The sequence below is a fragment of the Clytia hemisphaerica genome, unplaced genomic scaffold (assembly GCF_902728285.1).
Source record: "Clytia hemisphaerica strain Z4C2 unplaced genomic scaffold, Clytia hemisphaerica genome assembly, whole genome shotgun sequence".
Classification (NCBI taxonomy): Eukaryota; Metazoa; Cnidaria; class Hydrozoa; order Leptothecata; family Clytiidae; genus Clytia; species Clytia hemisphaerica.
This window is the reverse complement of record NW_027104238.1, coordinates 227,638-248,609: the sequence shown is the minus strand read 5'-3', so window position 1 is coordinate 248,609 and position 20,972 is coordinate 227,638. Positions and strand designations below refer to the sequence as shown.

Genomic DNA, 20,972 nt, shown 5'->3' with positions numbered 1-20,972 from the left:
CAATCTTTTACTTCACTTGACTATCAGGAAGAGCAAATAAAATCACTTTTGTACCATTTTGTATTTGTTTTTCGCTTCCTTTAATTTTGTATTCAGTTGACTCATGAAATTTTTCCCACAATCTCATAATCAAAGTTATATTTGGTTTCATCATGTCCAATAAGTTAACAATTTTTGTTTCTATTTTTCTAGATAAAAGAGATTAAAAAATGAAAGAAATAAAATGTTTTCTTCTGGTTTTGCTGAACGTTTTAGTTGCTACCTCAGAATTATGTGATGAAAAATCAATCCCATCAAAGAATTCTACAATGATATTTCAATCATTTTGTAATAATAGCAATGGTGTTATTCAGGCTCGTAAATGCAATGCCAGTGATGTCATAATTGGGTTTGTGTAGTTATCAACTCTAAGTGTCAATTAGAAAGTGTCTTCTTGCAGGTTTAACACGTTTCAAAGAAAAGTACTGTTTTGCATCAGCTTAACCATTTTCTAAATGTTACTTACAGTACATTAGAATAATTTTTATAATCTTTTACATTTACATTTCAGATTGGATTTGAGTGATTGTGGAATCAAAGAAATGATTGACATCCCAACAGAAATAAAAGAAAACTTGATTTGGATGTAAGATAATTATTATTATTTAAAGGGAACCAGGGGGTGCGGTACTAAAATCTCATGCATATATGAGTACTAAAAAGGTTTTCAAGAATTTTTTGCATATCACCACCCCATTTTAGGGAAAATTTTGGTCTTTTAGTACCCATGTACTAAAATTTTGGCTGAAATTTTGGCACTGAGACCATCCAGTTTTGGTCTGCTCAGGACAAATTTCGTATTATTGAGACCATTTTTGGACCTACCCCGGTGGAGGTCCTATAAATTAACCTTTGTCCCTTCGTCTGTTCCTTCGTTCGTTCGTTTGTTATTAGCTTTCCTCATGATTGGCTCGTTAGTTTTTTCTGATTTTTTGCACAAAGATGCATAACTATAAACCCTCGAATGTGACGGACCCCAATTTTCACTTAAGCGAATTTTTGCAAAAAAATTTTATTGGCTCAAAAAACGTATGTTTATCTATAAGAATCACTATTAATAAGCATACATCAATGTTCTTAGTCAAATTACTCAATTTTTTTATGAGATTTTTGCTCAGGAGGGCTTACTTTTAAAGAATATGTGTGTTTCGATATGAAATTTTGGTTGCATGGCGTGTTTTTATAAAATAACTGGCCAAATTCGATATTTTTTTATAAGCACATTATCAATTACTTAGGTATTAGCTTTTCTCGAGATTGGCTCTTTTATTCTTTATGATTTTTTGCACAAAGATGCATAACTATAAACCCTCAAATGTGACGGAGCCCGATTTTCAAAAGAAAATTTTGGGCAAATTTGGGCCAAAAAACGGCTAAAAAATGGTTCTTTTGGACTTTGTGAAAAATTGGATCATTAATTTTTCTGATTTTTTGCAGGAAAGTAAGGTACCATCATAGGTAAAATACGGTTCAAGCAGATTTTTGCAAAAAAATTGTAGTTGGCTCAAAAAACGCATGTTTATCTATAAGAATCACCATTAATAAGCATACATCAATGTTCTTAGTCAAATTACTCATTTTTTTTATGAGATAGATGTTTCTTTTGCTCAGGAGGGCTTACTTTTAAAGAATATATGTGTTTGGAATTTTGGTTGCTTGGCTTGTTTTTATAGAAAAGCTGGCCAAATTCGATATTTTTTTTATAAGCGCACTATCAATTACTTAGGTATTAGTTTTTCTTGAGATTGGCTCTTTTATTCTTTATGATTTTTTGCACAAAGATGCATAACTATAAACGCTCGAATGTGACGGAGCTCGATTCTTGGAAAAAAATTTTTGGGTAAATTTCAGCTAAAAAGAGAGATGTTTTTTTGCTCTCGAAGTCTTGAATATGAAAGAATATTTCAAGAGCATGAAATTTTGGTTTCTAAGCGTGTTTGTTTTATAAGTAACAAACGACTAATTTTAATAGATTGTCACTATTTGTGCTCTGAATGATTGTTTAATGGTCACGCTTATGTAGATATCAATTATAATATGTGTTAAATGCATAACCAGGTAGGTCCATAAAAGTATCACTTGTTTTTTAGGAGCTGATTTTTGGACCTACCTGGAGGTCCTATAAATTAACCGTTGTCTGTTCGTTCATTCGTCTGTCTGTTTGTCTGTTACCAGCTTTTCTCGAGATTGGCTCATTAGTTTTTTCTGATTTTGGCACAAAGATGCAAAATGAAAATGCCCAAAATGTGACGGAGTCCAATTTTCGAAAAACATTTTTTTCCGGCCGAAAATGCCAGAAAACCTGTTTTTTTGACATTTTCTCGAATTTTCATCCTTTGATTTTTTGAACAGTGATGCAAAATGGTGATTCCCGAAAAGTGAAGGAGCTCAAAAAATTATTTTTTGCACAAAGATGCGTATTAGCAATGCCCAAAACATGGCCTATTCGGATTTTTGAGAAAATTTATTTTCAAGCCGAAAATGCCAGAAATATGCCGGAAATCGTTGTTTTTGCAGATTTTCATTGGACTGTTTCCTCATATTTCTTTGTTTTTTTTGTTGTTGTTTTTTAACACAAAAACATTATTGATAATAATGCCCACCATCAAGCATGATTCAATTGTCAATAAAACTGATTTTTGCAACCAGAACTTTCTATTTTTTTTCCCTACTCCCCTTCCCTCTCCCTCAATCAACAATCAATGATAAAATTTATAATGCGTTATGCAATTTCGCTAAAAGCTATATTTTCTGCCTGATTGTTTTCATTTTTCTCCTTATTATTGCTATCTAATTTTCATCATCAGGTAGGTCCATTCAGCATCTAGCTTGTTGCAACATATTCTTCATTTTGCTAAATTTGAATTGAAAAGAATTTAAGAATCGTTAATCATTAAAGACATCTGATGAAATGCAAAAATACATGAAACTCTGAAAATCTTCTCGGAGAATGAATCTTTTTTTGAGAAATTCTGAAAAATCACAATAACCTCTGAAAAAAAAATTCAAAAATATGATGAAAATCACTAATTTTAGTACCAAACAGGGGGGGTATCGAGTCAGTGTACTGGCCCATAGCTGGTGGGGTGGTGTATTTTTTAGATTAAATTGAGTTAGTACAGTGTACTAAAAGGGTGGTCCTCTGAGAAAAATACAATGAAAAAGTTAGTACACTGTACTAAAAAGGGTTTGTTCTGAATTGATACACACTGAGAAGTTAGTACATTGTACTAATTCCAGTGGTAAAAGCACACAAACCCAGTGAATTCCCATGTATGTTTGGCCTAATTTGCCAGGTCCAAGCTGGTCCGAGACCTTCAAGTCAAGGCTGGGTAAACTATACAAATTGGTACACTGATTTTTTCCCAATATTTCCTGTTTACTTGATTGGATTTGTTTCAGAGTCACAGCAGAGTCACAGCATGCGCAAGTGGAGACCGGCCTTAATTCCAATCTTGTTTATGTTTTCTTTAAGGCCCTATCTACATTATGGCAACAACAAGAATTTGAATATGTAAACGTTCGAATCGAAGCTTTCAAGTTTTATAAAAACAAATCCGCTCTATTGTTTTATGTTTTTTAGTAACCTTGTTGGATTGATGTTAATTGAAAAGAAATCTGTATATAAGTGAAATCACTGAGGGGAGGGGGTGAAAACAACTGTACGTTCGGCCAAAAATCAGGTCTCTAAAATCGGTCCCTTGCAGTGCAGGAAAAATTTGGCTGAAGATCGACCCTTAATAGTGTAATTTTTCGAAATTTTTTGCCCTTTTCAGGGCAAAATTTTTTGAAATTTCTTAAATTTTACCTCAAAATTTGGTATTTTATAAAATTTTACACCCTTACAGTGCACTTTTTCCGACTTGCTCACAAATCAACCCTTACAGTGCACTTTCCAAAGTCCAAAAAACCTACCCTTAAGGGTAGGTCACTTACCTGGAGTGCCCATTTCAGTTTGTGTACAATGTTAATAAGTCTTTTATTTTTATTTTTCAAAAAAGAAAAACTGCTACAGCTTGCCAGACAACCAGAAATCAAGTCAAAAGAAGGGAAATAACTCAAAGTTGGTTTTGAGTGTTTTGACGTGCTAATTTCAGCTAATTTCACTGTATTTGATTGACTTTGCTTTGTCTGTTTCATTGTTTCAGTGTTCGTACTATATAAGGATTCAAGTATTTTAATATTCAAATCTTTCCTTTTACATAATTTGGTGCTTTTCCTAGCAAAATGCTTCAAAACCTTTGTATATGGTGGCAATTAAACTTATCTGGCTAAGAAGAAATTAGAGCAGTGCACTATAAGGGGTGGTTTCTAAACTTATCTGATTGAAAAAACAGCTAGTACAGTGTACTAAAAGGGTAGTATCAAAAATCCGGTCATGGAGAAGTCAGTACAGTGTACTGAAAGGGTGGTAATAAAAATCTAGTTGTGGAAAAACGTCAGTACAGTGTACTAAAAGGGTGGTATCAAAGCTCCGGCTGTGGAAGAAAGTTAGTACAGTGTACTAAAAGGGTGGTGTCAAACCTCGACCGTGAAAAAAAGTTAGTACAGTGTACTAAAAAGGGTGGTGGTCTAATCTTTTGGAAGAAAATCCAAAAATCAAGTTAGTACCCTATGGTCCAGTACACTGACTTGGTACCCCCCCCCCCCTGTACCAAAGTATTTGATTTCAAAGTAAAGTTTTGATAACAAAGTATTTTTGAAAATTTCTCAAATTCTAGTCTGGATAAGACTACCAAAGTTTTTTTGGGTATAGTACCACCGCGTCATTAAACATCATTTTATCCAAGATTTTCTCACCAAACCCCCCCCCTGAGGGAACTCAAGAATTATTTCATTTACACCATATAGGTAACATCAAAAAATCATTGTTACTCTGGATTAAGAAGGCATTATGATAGCTAAATATTTTGTAGCCTGTATCTTCAATTTTTTCATGACAATTTTCTTGTTTTTTTAGTGCTCTGAATGATAACAAATTTACATTGAAAAGCAGCATTCCACATTTGCGATCTGCTTTAAAAATTAAAATATTGTAAGTACAGTTTTGCTATGGTGTTCAGCAAAGTGATCAAAATCAATAAATCCAATAGTAGTGTTAATCAGAGTAACTTTGTAAAAATTATATTTTAAAAGTGCTTATGCTATGATGTGGAAACAATGTCTTTGTAGTAGAGGAATTCCATTAAGATGGGTTTCCATATGTCAGCAAAAAGAAGTGCACCTTTAAGACTTTAGATACATTTGTGCTTGGAATTCAATTTCCTAGATTTTAATTCCGCCTGATCATTAATCTCCATTGAAGTCCAAATTGTTTTCTTTTGATAGGGTAACAGATGAAGTGAACTGTACAGGATTTGAAATCAAAACCATCCAAAATGGTTTAACTGTCTGCTCCTCACCACTCAATCGATGTGAAGTGAAAGCTAACAACAGCCAATCATGTAATTATTGTCTAAAAATCGTGACACTTGCTGTGTATATAACTAAATCTCCTTTAAAAAGTGTCTTTAAATCGTAATTGCCTCGGTTTACTTTAAGGGGGTGTTGTACCCCTTATTAAAGCTTTGAAAATGTAATTCCTGTCTTAGTATTGTGATGTAACTGTCTAACCTCCTCCCTCCATGAACCTATAACTTCTGATTTTATATGTATTGTAGGGTTGAGCACGTTGAGTATAATACAAATTTGAAGGAATCATTTTTCTGCAACTTGTTTCTTTTGGTTTAACAAATTGGAATGAATATTATATAGAATTGACAACCTTGTATTTTTTCTTTCAGATTCTTGTATGGAACACTCTAATTGTGGATACGATGGTCCAGGTATTCTTATAATTAATTTCTTCTTTTGATTATTTCAAATTTTTAATTACTAGTAATTTATTATTGCTTCATAACTAGATCTTGAAAAGTACAAATGAAATATGTTGACGTATTCAAAGTAGGGTTTGAAGTAATATATTGAATACCATGATAATGTTGTAGAATATTTGTTTTAATTAAAACAACTTCTCTATTTTCAGGTCTTTTCTCATGTAATTGTGACAAAGAATGGCAAAGTTACAAATGTTTGAAACAAGTACGTTCCACACTTCTATTGTGTTATTTTATCTCTCTTAAAAATGTTAATGTAAAACGTGTATAAATGTGTTCTAGCTGTAAAAGCTAGTGTCACTGACATCTATAACTAAGTTTATTGCTTTGAATTTGAATTTCCAGCGCCTGAAATAACCATTTTTGCTAGATAAAGTTTTTGATCAAATCATCGGATTGCTTTACCTTGAATATAATGAATTTTGAGTCCGACAAGAAGGATTTTGGGTTTGACACTGTGATGTCTTACCTTTATTCTTGAGCTCTGAATTTCGTAATGCCTCCCTGGAATTCTCTAAAATATAATTGTCATGATAAATTTTCTTTGCAGTACCCTTATATCCTGGCCTTTATCTTCAAACCTTTTTCTAGGATGGATTTCCAAAAGAAAAATGGCTTATATCAATTGCTGCTACAACTATTGCTATCATTATTGGAATAAGATTGCTTCAATTCAAAGCGTAAATAAATTACATTCAACTCTTTACATTCCTGAGAAAATTAAATATTTGTGATAAATAATTTTACAAATCACATTTCATTACATTTCATGAAGGTAGCACTTAAATTTAAACTTGTAAAGTGCAATTAATTGCATTCCTCAAGATATTTCTTATGTGGGAAGAGGGATGCCTTGTTAGCCATACACCTCAAATTATTAAAGTTAGTACCAATATTCCCGGATAATTTCTATTTTTCATTTTAGACGTAAACGAGGAGATGAATACAAAAAATTGGCAAAACTTTCGAATACTGATTATGCTAACCCTGAGGGGAGTCGTCAAGGAATTTTTGATTAGATCTTGATGGGATAAATAATCAAATATTTCATTTTCTGACTACCTAAAGAGAACTTATTGGACCTACCATGGAGGTCCTATAAATTAACCGATGTCCGTCCGTTCGTCCGTCCGTCTGTTACCAGCTTTTGTCGCGATTAGTTTTTTCTGATTTTTGGCACAATGATGCAAAATGGTAATGCCCAAAATGTCACGGAGCCCAATTTTCGAAAAAAGATCATTTCCGGCCGAAAATGCCGGAAATATGCCGGAAAAAACGGTTTTTTGGCATTTTCTCGAGATTTCATCATTAGTTTTTTCAGATATTTTGCACAAAGACGTGTATTAGCAATGCCCAAAACATGGCAAAGTCCGATTTTTAAGAAAAATTCTTTTCCGGCCGAAAATGCCGGAAATCGCCGTTTTTGCAGATTTTCATCGGACTTTTTCCTTATAATTGGTTGTTTTCTTCACTCAAAAACATTGTTAATAGCAATGTCCACGATCAATTGTCAATAAAACTGATTTTTGAAGCCGGAACTATCTAAAAATCGCCAGAACTTTCTATTTATTTTTCCCCTACAACCCTTCTCTCTCCCCCCATCAACAATCAATGATGAATTTATTGTGTTATGCATTTTCGCTAAACGCTATATTTTTTGACTGATTTTTTTCTCCTCGTATTGCTATCCAACCTACATCATCAGGTAGGTCCATTCAGCATCTAGCTTGTTTTGTTATTTTGTAGATCAGCAAAAATTCTTTAAAAAAGAATTTGGCTTGAACTTACAGTTACATGATTTTTGCCGGAATTCGCCAAAATAAGTCCTCTTAAGGCAACTTTCAAGCAAGTATCTTGAAGCTAACCTGAGCTTTTAAAGATTTTAAACACAAGATTTGTCAATAGAATTTTTTAATGGTAATATATCTGAATTTTAAGTATAATTTATTATTGCATGCATTCCGTTGTCTTTCTATTTGTTAATTATTTTATCTTTTTCTAAACAATTTTTGTATGTAGATTTTCTTTTGTAATTTGAAATAGCAGTTTTTATTATTAAGAGCGGTCTTTGGTCAGGACACTGAAACTGTAGTGCCGTAAATTTTTTAACGATTTTTTGCTTGCTCCATTGGCTTCAGTTGGGTGGTAAATAATTAGTGATAATTTATCTTGAATATTATTTGTCTATTTTATAGTTTCATGTTCTTTTGAAATATTTTACGAATAGTCTGTTTTATGGCATATAAGGATATTTTGTCCTTCATATTTCTGCTTTGTCTTTATGATGTAATGATATTTTAACTATGGAAGGAACAACCAATCTTTGGCCTGTGAATTCCTATGATTCTTAGTAAAACATCCTATTTTTCCCTAATTCTTCAACAAAATCAATTATTGATAAAGTGTTTTGAAAAAATTTCAACGTGAGAACTGTCTAATTTTCTATTCTATGGAGATTTTTAATTTATTGAATAGTTAGGTTAAACTGAATGTACACGATTTTTTACCTGGGTCCATATAAAACGAATCAATAGGCCTACGATTTCACAATATCAGATTATTAGTCAGCCAACAGCTGATTATTCAAATAGGCTTTTTCCCCATCATCAGACCAAAAGCGAAAAAAACATGTTACCCCGATATGCTCATTACGTAAGCCGTGTTTCCCCGATTTCTAAAGTTTATATCCGATCGGGTTAACTTTTAGTGTACTTTTAGCGTGTGTTGTTTTTAGAAAACATAGATGTGGTGTTTCAAGATGGCGGTTTAAAGTCAGTGTTTTCAGTGTAAATGCAGGAAGTAAAAATGCATGTTGCAAGCTTCAATTTCTGTCATATCTTTTTTATAACGACTTTGAAACTTGGCAAATCAAACACATGATTTTCATCAAGGGGATTCTTTTTTATATTTGTTGAAGGTTTAGCAATTTGCTCAAGTTTTTGTTATATATTTTTAAGAATTTCTGCTTTTTGTTTGCAATAATAAATAAACATATTTTTCCTGTTTGCCTCTAGCTGTAGGTGGAATTGATCATGTTATAATGTTATTGGAATATGATAAAGTATAAAAAAGCACAGCTACTGTCTAAATTTGATAAAGACAGGAGGATGCAATCATGTTTTTGGACTTGGACGTATTTGCCAGTATGGATTTCGTGTAACTAATGTTGAAGATCTTCTCAGCGTACAACTGAAACGTTTTTGGCGCATTGGCGTAAGGGTACTTACAAAGATTGTTTGATTTTCAGTTGGCGTAAAGTAATAATTCCAGCTCGACGTGAATGACTCCATAATCCATTGATTTTTAGCTTTCATTTGGCTAAATTTGCTTTTGCTCGCTTACTACGCTTGCGTCAATTTATTTATTATGTCTTTTCCCATCTTGCACCCTTATTGAAAAATTGAATGTTGGTACAAAAGAAATTTTGCTTGGTGTGAGGCTTGCTGTATGGAAAAATATCTGCGGCGCGAGATTTTGTGGAATCCATACTGGCTAGTTTGGCTACAACAACAGCAGAGGGAGACAATCAAAAATATGTTCTGTTTGCGCCGGCTGTTTGCGTCGGCCAACCAATCCAACCAACTTGGCAGACAAAAATGCCGGAGGAGTCAGAAAATGCCGGAGGAGTCAGAAAATTGTCAGGATTTTTCATCAAGCGAGCGAATAAATATTAAAAACTATACTTTGAAACCATTTTCCAAAAAACCTGACTAGATTTACTACCGACCAACTGACTGACTCTATTTTATGAAGATTTTTGACGCGAACGAAACGTATTGATTGCTGCCAGAACAATGGATAAAATGACGACCATCACATATTATTTTTTTATTGTTCACACATCTGGATGCAGATTGTGTTTTGTGACCTTGGCGCATGTTTTCGGCTTTTTTGGTTGGAAACACGCACCTGTTCATAATAGGTAACAAACATCCATGTTAGAGAATGGGTGGACCCGCCCATTTGAAACACTATTTTACCATAATTTCATCACCAATCATTAGTCAAATAAATTACTTTGATGCTGTTAAAAGACAATACAGATCCACAAGTGCATTATTTTAAAGTTTATAATGTCAATTTAATTTCGACATTTTCTGTCTGATTTTTACTTTTTTACTTATTTTATATCAAAAATAAAAAAATGAAATTTTTATACAAATTATCATGATATACTGTGATATAATATGAACACTACGTGCACTGTAATCTTTTAGAAGGGTTTGTCCATAATAGTGGGTGTCCATTAAAGGGTAACCTGCCTTAGTAAAATACAGTTTCTGTTGAAATTTTATAGAGACTGAACTACTTTTCGCAAAGTTTTTGAGGCAAATTGTGTTTTTCTGGAGTATGTGACTAGCTTAATTGTTAATGGCAGCCAGTTACAATTTCTAGAGTGTGAATTTCTAGTAGGAGCACCTGAAGAATTGTGACAAAGTGTTATTAAAATTTGGTCAGGTATACTAAAATCATACCTGGTTTAAAAATTTAATAAAGACAGATAAAGATCAAAACATTTTTCACAAAGTTTAGAAATTTAATAAAAATCAAAACCTTTTTCACAAAGTTATGCGCCTGCTAGGTTGCTTAGCCTTTCAAGAAATTTTTTATAGGGGGCCACAATTATACCTTTAAAATGCATTTCAGGGCGAGTAACACCATTTCCATTTGTTAGAATAGAGATACCCCGAAAATATTTGATTTGACCTTAGCAACCTGGTTGCTTATAAAAAAGAAAATGTGTACATACATAACTTTAAAAGGTGCCAATAAAGGCGGCAATATTACATAATTTTAAGATTGTACGCGTTGTGATCAAAATGATATCATAAGTGCTATCTACTTGTCCATTAACCATTTCGTATTGCATTGTTTTGTTTTGCTTGGTTATTGTAAACATGCTACTGGAATAAAGTTATTGAACTATTATTCAAAAAGAAAACTACTTGTATTTATAAATGTAAATGATTCGTCTATTTGATTTTTTTGATAAAATTTTTGTACAGGTTTATAACAGGACATATCTAAAATTTTGTAATTTGTAATTTGTCCCTAGATTTTTACTTTATCTTCAAAAATGTTAAAAGTTGAATTTAAATGCTTAACATATGGAATGTTCATTTTCTACTCAATCTAACTACTAGGAGTTTTGAGTAACCTGGACAAACATTTTTAAGCAAAATGTGGTTTTTAGCTCTTAAAATTTTCCAATTTCGCTTGATTCTTTATGCATCTAGTCCTTCCTTCCATCGCAGCTACTTAAATTCTTTACAAGCTATCCAACTAATAATCTAGCTATATTGGCTGACTTTCCAGCCTCGGCTGGTTTATTTATCCTATCAAACACAATCAATTGTTACTGACTCGTTTCGATTTGTTGTTATCTAAATCATTGTCTGTTTTAGTTTAGAGAAATTATATAACAAATAGAAAAATGAATCCATCTTCACAGAATATTTTCAAACTAGCAGTCCGGCTACAAGGAGCAACAACCGCCGCTTATCCGGTTTGCGTTCAAAGATGCTCGATTCTCCTCCCCAATTTTCATCATCAACAAGAAAGGCATTCAAGCTCAAAAGCGCCTGTTCCACTTATGGGTTTAGGAAAAGGTAGGCCTTTTGATCATCTAATCTGAATTTGATGTTGTTTTATGGGAAAGATGATAATTGTTAAGTCCTTGATATATTGGATTTCTGTTTTTTTAGAAGAATTTCATCTTTTTGTATCTCCTTTGCTGAAAGTTTACTTTTTCCTTTTCAGCTGTTTCTCGTAGAACGAAAGGAGCTCCAAGACATAACAGGAGAGGGCAGGTATTGTTTCTTTCTTTAAACTGTACTCAAACTAAACTAAAGTTTTAAAATTGAATCCTGTTAAAGAGTGTTGTACTTTTTCGTTTTTTATTTTGTTAGAATGTGCTTCCACGTTCGGAATCATTGAACCTTGACGTAACGGATTGGTCTGACGTCTTTGAAGCTGCACAATCTTACAATCCTGGGGTTGTACCTCTACCACTACGAATGGGTAGACCTCGAACCAATAAAGTTGGCGATGTTCCACCCCATGACAAAGGGAATATCGAGCTGCTCAAGGTAATTAGCAGCTTTATCCAAACAGGGTTGTTTTTAATAGAGACATATTCCAAATGCATTACATCTACGCCATCAAGATTTATTTTGAAACGAAATAGAGAAATTTTTTTAAGCCAGAATTTGGATTCGATATTGCAATTGACGATGATTGGTTTTCTCTATCCTATATTTGTTATTTCATTAGATCCCCAACTTCTTCCACTTGACGCCACCTGCTATCAAGAAGCATTGTGAAGCTTTAACAGGTTTGATCCTCGTCTTCCTTCCTAGTTTCAATTTCAAAATTTCTTCTCATGCTTCACTTACATTACAGATAGATACTTAACTTCAGTCGAGCTAGAATCTCACAATACTTGTGTTGCCAGGTCCTGGAGGGGGGGGGGTACTTAGGCAAAAATGGGTGCTGGGTATGTGCGTGCCTTAAGGGTCGGTTTTTTCACCTTCCAAAATCTCTCTAAGGGTCGAAAAATTCACGGCTTTTAGGAAATGTTTTTGATTTCAAGAGAAAAAATTATAAAAAAGTCTCTATAAGGGTCACCTTTTCAGCAAAAATCAGACTAAGGGTCAGGGTTTGGAGGTCTGGCATGCACATACCCAGCATCCCTCAACCAGGCCTAGGTTAGTTGTCTGTCCGTCACAAAACCTAAAAGGCCACCTGGAAGCTTCATAATGGTCAGATATGGTTGGGTTTTGCGCACTTGGTTTTAAAACTGTGTGTTTTTTCATTGCTCAAACATTTTGGTTAACCCAGTTTGCACGAAACATCAATGTTTTCATGATCTTTAGAATATTGTTCACCCTGGCCAGAGGATATTGGTCACCGTCCCATTCGCATCACCACCATCAATCATATTTATGCCGGCCCCTCTATCCGCCATCCCGACTCTAACAAAGTCAAGCTACAGGTATTTTAAACAATTTTAATCACCCAGTAAATAACCTTTGCTAAAGCTTATCGCCGCATCAAGACAGGCGAAAAAAAACCCAAAACCAACCCCCCCTTATTTCAGCATGCAGCTTTCAAAAAATCGCCTCAACTCCTATGAGAAAGTGGCGTTTCTTGCGATTAAAAAAAATAGAGGGTTTTAAATCTTCCTTAATATAACATAATACCATTAACAGCCTTAAGTCCTGAATTTAGGGAAATGGAAATTTCTTTTAAAGATTTCTTGGAAAGCATTATGTGCCAATTTTATTCTCTCATGAAATGTTTAACTAAATTGTGAGTTTAAAGCTCGATTCTAGCTTGAGACTTGCTTAGTATGAAGATTTTCAGTCCAATTCAATACAGCCCTTAGTCTAATAAGTGCCATTTTAGAGCAAAAAGATATTCCCAATACCCCATAAAGGCTAGGGCAAACCGATCCAACATTTCATCCAACATGCCTTTTTCTGATGTTGGATGAAATGTTGGACCGGTTTACGTCAATTCAAATTTTTGGGGAAAAATGAAAATTCAAAAAAAGAAGAAAAAACCGTGTTGGACGGTGTTGGATGAAGTTTGATTGCCATCAAACATTTCATCCAACATTTGCGGCGAGATCAAAGAAGCTCTCTCATTGAATTGTGTAATTTTCGTGTTGGATTGGTTTGGTGGTACTTTTTTCTTTATTTTTAAAATTTTCCTTTTTTTTCCAAGTCATGTTGGATGAAATGTTTGATCGGTTTGCCCCGGCCTTGATTTTCGCTTCATCCAATGCAAATTTTTCCATCAAACATTTCATCCAACATTGGAAAATCAGTCGATCTTCTCAAAACGAAAAAAATTGACTTTAGGCTGTCTTGAATCGATACGGCCTAACGCTGTTTTGGTTTCTGAAGCTCTTGCTCTAGCTACGGGATTACACTGTTAGGAAATTATTTTTTAAAAGATCATCTCGTTTCATAGGTTTACTTGAAAGACTTGGAACTCGATGACCATGCTCGAACGAAATTGATTCGTTTAGTTGGACACCGTTATAACCGTGCGAATGACGAGCTGACGATCATTACGAAGAGGTATCAATGAGTTAAAATGTTGATTCATTTTCTTGTAATTCTTCCTCTTGATGGGCTAGGTACAAATCACTGAGAACAAGTCAATTTGATTTCTAATCTCTTAAATCGTTTTCTCTTTAGTTGTCCGACACGAAAGCAAAATAAAGATTATGCTTATTATTTATTGACTGCACTATACCATGAAGCTTGGGTAAGAAGTTTGTCTACGAAACCGCTTTTCATTTCTTCCTTTCCTTCTTTTTTTTGACATTTGGACAAACTATGTAATTTTAGATCAATGTGTAAAAGTGCTATGTTAGTCTTTTCAATCATCGAAAAAGTAAATGTGAAAGATACTTTGAATTCGTACACAATTAGAAGGATTGAGATGAAAGGGTTGTACTTCAATCCGTACTTACATGACAAATTAGCTTGAATCAACTTTTGTTTTGTTTTAGAAAACGGAAGACTGGGAAATCGAGGCCGAAGGAAAAACAGACGAAGAGATTCAGCAAGAAATCGACGAAGTCAATGCTGAACTCAACCCTAAACTTTACAATGAAATGGAACATAGACGGCGTTCTTTTTACAGAATCATCAATGATAAAGTCATACGGTACAATAAGAACGGTCATCCGTTTGTTTATGAAATCCGGAAACACGGTATCAGCGGAACTCTCACGGATGAAGAGAAACGGTTAGCCAAAGAAGAATGGGAGAAAATACAAAGAGAGCTTCCTGACATGAGCACTTTTGATCTTCCTTACAGAAGAAGTAGTGGCTCAGAATTCGATAATTAGATTTGATATTTATATTACATGGACAGGATCTTCCTTAACCTCTCACCACCAAAGAGGCTACCATCAGAAAAGTAGTCAATTTTCGTAATATTGAATTTTTAGAAGAACATTTTGAATCCACTATTCGCTATTCAGTTTTGTAGCTAGCTAGTTTTTTTTTCAAATGAAATGTACCCTGTAAATAGATATATTTTTGTACATATAGCAGTCATTATTCAAGATCTTTTGATAAGGATTTAATCCAAAGATAAGTAAGACAATTAAATCTTTAAAGGCGTTTAAACATATTTTTGGGATAAGCATATTGACAAAATGTTCCTGAGTGGAACATTAATCATTTTGTCTAAACATTTTCAAAAATCTTGCATCGAATGACTTAATGGGTGTTCTATTTTTCTTGAAATTTTCTTTCATTTCAGTGCTAAATATGAAAATGATGAAAGGACATGTGAATGGGATTGATGATGGTCAAGAAATCAGTCACTCGACTACCTAACAATATTGTAAGTCAATTTTTATTGTCATAGGTACAGATAGATAATTATATTTTAATGCTACCATGCAATACATTTTCCAACTATTTTTCAACTTGTCGAGTGAGAAGAGGCCTCGAGAATTTTTTTCTCATAATTCTCTTTGGGACAGCCAGTAATACAAATATATATTTTCAGACCTACCTCGGAGATCCTTTAAATTAACCTTTGTTCGTTCGTTCGTTCGTTCGTTCGTCAGTTACTAGCTTTCTTCGGGATTTTTTGCTTAAAGACAGAGGGCAGGTTTCTCCTAAAAGCAGCTTATCAGGTAGGTTCATTCAGCATGTTGCTTGTTTTGTTGTTTTTACGTAATCGAAATCAATCAATATTTTCAATTTTGAGTCTCGTATGTCAAATAAAACCTTCAGTTTTTCTTCAAAAATATTGTTTAACAATTTTTAAGCCCTGATTAGTCCACTGAAGACAAAGAAGAAAGAAAATAAATTTAAGAGTCTATTTTACTCAGCGTTCCATAGCATTTGTTACAATCTTTTGTTTCAATAGCAACCTACAAAAGTTACAGTAATGATACATTCAAACGGGTTTGGTTTTTATAATGACACTAAGTTCTATTTGTTACTAGACGGTCTAAGATTTTCTATAAATTACAAACAAACAAAATCAAATAATCAGTGCTTTACACTGCACTCAACGATGATGTTTTTCAGAAAAAAATTTCCAAAAGTTGAAAATCTACTGTCACGTGGCTAACAGATTTACTTTCGAAACATACTTGAAAAGTGACGAAGATTTGAGCAATTTACGAATATTTTTCCCGATAAGGTAGGAGGTATGAAATGAGCTATTCAATAAAATAATATATGATTACATAATTTCTTGTTTATTAAAAAAAATATATTCAGATGCATTCGGTGCTTCCTTTCTTTGGAGTCGTCTTACCGAGGGGGCATTTCTGACAAAGTTGTGATCCAGATACATCTTTGTACATTCCAACTGGGCATTGTTGGCATCCGTAAACATCAGGACCCGGTTGCATGCCCGTTGGACAATTTTCACAGAAGTAACCACTGATTCTAACAGCACCAGATGGACATTTCTTGCACGGGTTTTGACCGGAAGCTTTGATGTTGGTTTTAATATCGAAATATTGATCAGATGGACAGCAAACTCGGCTGAACGATAGATTTCGACGTTTTCGCGTTTTAGGGATGGTTGTTCCGGTGCTTTTGGTGCAGAATTCAATTCTAGCTTGAAGGTAGAATGGTGTCGATTGATAGATTTGTGGAAGTGGATATTTGCTACGGATTCTTAACTTCCATAACGCGTTAAGTGATGGGTAGAATTTTCCTGGTAGTCGGCCGTTCTGTTTTATACAGATCGGATAGCGGCTGTTTCTTGAGCATGTCGAGTAAGGTTCGATTCGTTCTCTGCAAGATTGAGGGATGTTTTCATTTTCATCATATTTGAGAGCGAAATTCATAGGTTGATCAAATGCGTAACGTTTACCTTTGATTTCGTTCTTCATGAGTTGCAAATCAGATTCCACTCTAAATCGTGTGCCATTCGGTTGTTGCGGTGGCAGGAATATTTCAAACTGCTTGACGAAGAATGGACCTTTCTCGTTACCTTGCAACCAACCATTTTCGACCATCCATTTCTCATCGGGAATCTGAAAGAATACTTCACCTGATGTTTGCCAGTCCGTATCGTCGCTCCCTTGAAGAAGTTTGCCAATATCAATCAGATCTAGCCTGGTTTTGTTGGATGATAAAGTTTGGACGGGTATAACAACATTCTCATGCGTTGGGTTCGGGCACATGTCGGTGAACTGATACCCAATCAACCGTGTTATATCACTGTCCAGATCTGACAAGGCTTGTGTACAGAAGTCTTGTTCAACACCATGGTTTAGGTACGTGATTTTATCACAAGCTTCTTTAACTAGTTTCCTCTTTTGCTCTCTCAAAACAAACATGGAGAAATGTTTTAAAATCTCTCGTGTTAACGGTGACGTGAGATCCGTTTGTAAAGCTTGTGATAAGAATCCAGCGCTTGATTCAGCCAGTTTCGCTCTTGCCAACATCACAAAAGCATTGATGAGAGAGTCTTCGTTTCCTTCAATCTGTCCGAATGTCTCCATCAAGATACTGACAGTTTTCAAGATAGTTGGACATACTCCGTTCGCTGCGGCAATCGCTGCCCGTACGTTTCCAGTAATGGAACTGGATTCGGTGATCAAGGTGCAGAGTTTGTCAACAATATAGTCAAGAATGGCACCAACTTCAGCGATCTCGATTGGATCCATTGCTCCCTCAAACCCTTCGTAATTTGCCAAAACTTTCTCAGCCGTTGCGAAATCAAAGTCTTGTTTCATTGATTGAATCTCAGAAAAGAGTTTCTTGAAAATTGCAATCTTGTCTTTATTCCTTTCCATTCTACTTTGAAGATTGGTATAAATCTTTTGAAGTTTTGCAATCTCTTTGCCAATGAAATGAATTCGGGCTGCGTCAGCTGCTTTTTTAGCTAAGTCAGCTAATGTTCTTCTCAATTCGACAATATTCCCGAAAGCATCATCAATACCACCGACATATGTTTGGATACTCAACATGACAACATCTGCTACTTGCTCGATGATATCAAGAGATACAACGGTCGCCGCTATTGTCTTCAGATCACCAAGTCTTGTTTTCAATGCATTTGTATTTTTGGTTAAAATTCCTTTATAATTGTCCCAATCGTCTGTCAGTGTATTCACTTCAATACGGATTCTCTCCGCATCAAATGTCTCCATTTTCTTAAAATGTGCTCCAAGTTTCTGTTGAAAGCTGTCCACTTTATCACCTATGTTCTGGATGTCCAACTGAAGATTGGAGAACTTTTGATTGATGAAATTCAACTGAAGCATACTACTGTAATCAAATTTAGTGTTGAGGAAAACGATGTTATTCTTATATGGCTTTACCAGGTCTTTCAATCTGTTCAAATAATCAAGAGTGTCACAATACTTTGAGTATTCGTTTTGACTACAATCCCACTGTTTGCAAGAAGATTTCAACTTGGAGATAGCATTCAAAACAGCTTGGTACTGTTGTTGTTGGTCACCTTTCGGTGATGCTGATTGGATGATCTTGATAAAATCAGGGTCGCCACATTGTGCACACTTGACAGAAATATGATAGAATGAAGAAGGGCAATCGGTAACGATATCATAAGAACATTCCTCGATTCCTTTTTCATCACCACGACATTTGACGTCTCTTATTAAACATTTGTAACCATCCGTTCGGTAACCTTTGACCATTTTGTGGTAAGCAGAGTATGGATGACCCGTCAACTGTTTGCACAAGACGCTTGTCTCTTTAGATGTCCAGCTATCTGGTAGCTTAGCAATAACGTATTCGTTGGCGCTTTTGGTAGCGAAAAATTTGTGCGATTTCGAAAGGCCAAATGTTGAATTATCGATGCAGGCAACACCAGCGAATTGTGAACAACCCTTTTTGAAAGTGTATCTGCAATTAGTTAGCTGTTTGGTTTTATAATTACAATGTACACTTGACATGACATTCTTGGCATAGTAAATTTGTACCCACTGATCTGCCTTGACAGCTTTTCCGATGAGTGAAGGCTTCGAAGGATATAAATGACGGCAGACAGTCTGCGCTTCTTTATCGGACCATTTGCCATCATCACATACTGGCTTCTCGGAAATGTAAACAGCTCCAGAACGCGAATCCTTGATACCTAAAGAAAAAATAAATTTACTTGATGTTGTGTTCGATGTGAAAGTCCTTCTTAAAATACAGAAAATCGGTAGAGGGAAAAATTCTTTAAGTTTAGGATAACTATATAGAATAGTGCCCTCATTGTGTTGCAACAGTGCTCTCTCCTTCTGTAGTCGGGAGACCTCAGCCTCCCCACTTTTGGGCAAATGAGATTTTTTCCTGAAATTCCTAGCGAATTTTACCACATTTTTAGTCTTCAGCCTCCCCGCTTTTATGCAGTTGTTCCGCCGGGGCTGACTCACCAAAAATAGTTACTGATGAGAAAAGTTTTAACATTTCAGCAATTCCTTTGAAATAAGACTTTGAAGACATAATTCTTACCTCTCAATTCTAGAGATGCTGGATCCAAACAAAAAACACCAGCAACTTCGTTTTCACCACAATTGTGTACCATATGATATTTACACTGACCAAGATGTGATTCAGATCCTGCACATTGGACATTATCAAGAATATAATCTTTCTTTGGTGCTTTACCGAACATTGAGTTCTGGTAATACCGCGGGATTGTCTTTGAAGAGAATCCAAGACTTCTACAAACTACTTTCGCCTCATCGTCACTCCAAACATCGTCACAAACAGGTTTTCCCATCAGATAAACGTTGCCTTCATATTTTGAATCACCTGGAATAATAAGGGTGACGAAACTTCGATTCTCTTAAAGGTTTTATTTTTTCATAAGTGTTCCCGTTTTATATCAGACACATATTTCATATCAGGACAGTGTCTGCTTATTGTTATATTGTGCTGATATAAGCAAAAAAAATGTTTTTCTTTTCCTATTTCTGACCGATCTTGCTCCACTTCCGTGTCAATTCAATATCAAAAAGTTTGTAAATTAAAATTGATGAGTTAGCCAACAATATCACTCTTATTTAAAAACAAAATCTTTAATCCTGTTGAAATCCAAACAGGTTTGAGACAGGGATATATCGCGAAGTACAAGACTTTGCTTTCATCATGACTACCTTCCGGGTGGGGGGGGGTACTTAGGCAAATGAAGTGTACGGTATGTGCCGCCCTTAAGGATACCTTTTTTGGATTTCCCGCCGCTAAGGGACTAAGAAAATCTAATTTCAGTCCCACTAAGGGTCGGAAAAATAGGAAAATGTCAACTTTTTACCCCCGGAAAGACCGAAATTTGGTCAAAATTGGTCAAATTTGTCCCGCTAAGGGTCGTAAAATTCACAAAATTTTCCTTTGTTTTCTCCTTTTTTGTCCCGGTAAGGGTCCGAGGGTCGAAAGTTGGGCGGCACCCCCTGTCAGCTCGCAACCCTAGTAACCCCCCCCCCCCCCGGGGACTACCTATCTTGTTTCATACATTCGTACCTATATCATTATCTCTACCTTATAGATATATCTAAGTTTCAAGAGTTAAATTCTAACAACATAGACTTGAAGTTACACTAACCTCCAACAAGTTTGATTCCATTCTTGATATCAATTTCTCTATATTTCATGGTCAATCTGCAGTATTTTTCATCTTCAGCATTGGGGCAATCTCGACCATTGTCACACATCCATTTGTATGGAATACTTTTCTCGGTCACTTTGTCGTTGTTGCAGTAAAAGTGTGGACATGTCCATGTTCCTCTAGTAATGATAGAATGTGATAGAATATTATTTCTCCATCTTACGGGAAATTAAATTCATAAAAATCTTGAAAGCAAACACTCAAACTTTGAAAACCTTGAAAGCTAAAAGTTTTCTGGTAGAAACCTTGAAAACCTTGAGGATTCCCTGAATGATTTCAATAGGATGTTTTGGTCAGGTTATTATCGACATTAAGCGTATATTTTAGACAGTCTTTTATCAATAAATTATTATAGACTCTCTACCTTTACTCACATATCACTCTCTCTCTCAATCCGACTGATAATCAAAGTATCGATTGATGTCAAATGAGCTTAGTAAA

At 34.8% G+C, this 20,972-nt stretch overlaps 3 protein-coding genes across 3 annotated transcripts; 2 read left to right on the top strand and 1 right to left on the bottom strand.

Annotated features, from left to right (window-relative positions):
- The first annotated feature begins 190 nt into the window (after positions 1-190).
- Positions 191-8,161, top strand: LOC136816090 (all-trans retinoic acid-induced differentiation factor-like). The gene is made up of 8 exons (XM_067072523.1): positions 191-388; positions 551-625; positions 5,000-5,074; positions 5,368-5,483; positions 5,823-5,864; positions 6,065-6,120; positions 6,507-6,595; positions 6,841-8,161. The coding sequence occupies exons 1-8, from the start codon at positions 210-212 to the stop codon at positions 6,932-6,934; spliced, it is 726 nt and encodes a 241-aa protein (XP_066928624.1). The 5' UTR covers positions 191-209; the 3' UTR covers positions 6,935-8,161.
- A 3,134-nt stretch (positions 8,162-11,295) lies between these two features.
- Positions 11,296-15,046, top strand: LOC136816088 (small ribosomal subunit protein mS35-like). Its single transcript, XM_067072521.1, has 8 exons — positions 11,296-11,524; positions 11,676-11,725; positions 11,825-12,004; positions 12,189-12,249; positions 12,791-12,909; positions 13,893-14,002; positions 14,123-14,192; positions 14,440-15,046. Exons 1-8 carry the CDS (start codon positions 11,350-11,352, stop codon positions 14,779-14,781), a joined length of 1,107 nt encoding a protein of 368 aa, XP_066928622.1. The 5' UTR covers positions 11,296-11,349; the 3' UTR covers positions 14,782-15,046.
- Positions 15,047-16,064: 1,018 nt separating this feature from the next.
- Positions 16,065-20,646, bottom strand: LOC136816086 (uncharacterized). The gene is made up of 3 exons (XM_067072518.1): positions 20,469-20,646; positions 19,379-19,681; positions 16,065-19,016 (listed from the first exon to the last, which is right to left on the bottom strand). Exons 1-3 carry the CDS (start codon positions 20,575-20,577, stop codon positions 16,174-16,176), a joined length of 3,255 nt encoding a protein of 1,084 aa, XP_066928619.1. The 5' UTR covers positions 20,578-20,646; the 3' UTR covers positions 16,065-16,173.
- Positions 20,647-20,972: the final 326 nt, after the last annotated feature.

Bases quoted from the DNA above. Each gene is read 5' to 3' on its own strand.
- LOC136816090 (XM_067072523.1), top strand. From the start codon at position 210: ATGAAAGAAATAAAATGTTTTCTTCTGGTTTTGCTGAACGTTTTAGTT. The intron at 626-4,999 runs GTAAGATAATTA...TTGTTTTTTTAG, and splicing joins AAAGAAAACTTGATTTGGAT to TGCTCTGAATGATAACAAAT. The intron at 6,596-6,840 runs GTAAATAAATTA...TTTTCATTTTAG, and splicing joins AGATTGCTTCAATTCAAAGC to ACGTAAACGAGGAGATGAAT.
- LOC136816088 (XM_067072521.1), top strand. From the start codon at position 11,350: ATGAATCCATCTTCACAGAATATTTTCAAACTAGCAGTCCGGCTACAA. The intron at 12,005-12,188 runs GTAATTAGCAGC...TTATTTCATTAG, and splicing joins GGAATATCGAGCTGCTCAAG to ATCCCCAACTTCTTCCACTT. The intron at 14,193-14,439 runs GTAAGAAGTTTG...GTTTTGTTTTAG, and splicing joins CACTATACCATGAAGCTTGG to AAAACGGAAGACTGGGAAAT.
- LOC136816086 (XM_067072518.1), bottom strand. From the start codon at position 20,577: ATGTGTGACAATGGTCGAGATTGCCCCAATGCTGAAGATGAAAAATAC. The intron at 19,682-20,468 runs GTTAGTGTAACT...TTATTATTCCAG, and splicing joins TGGAATCAAACTTGTTGGAG to GTGATTCAAAATATGAAGGC. The intron at 19,017-19,378 runs GTAAGAATTATG...TTTTTTCTTTAG, and splicing joins AGCATCTCTAGAATTGAGAG to GTATCAAGGATTCGCGTTCT.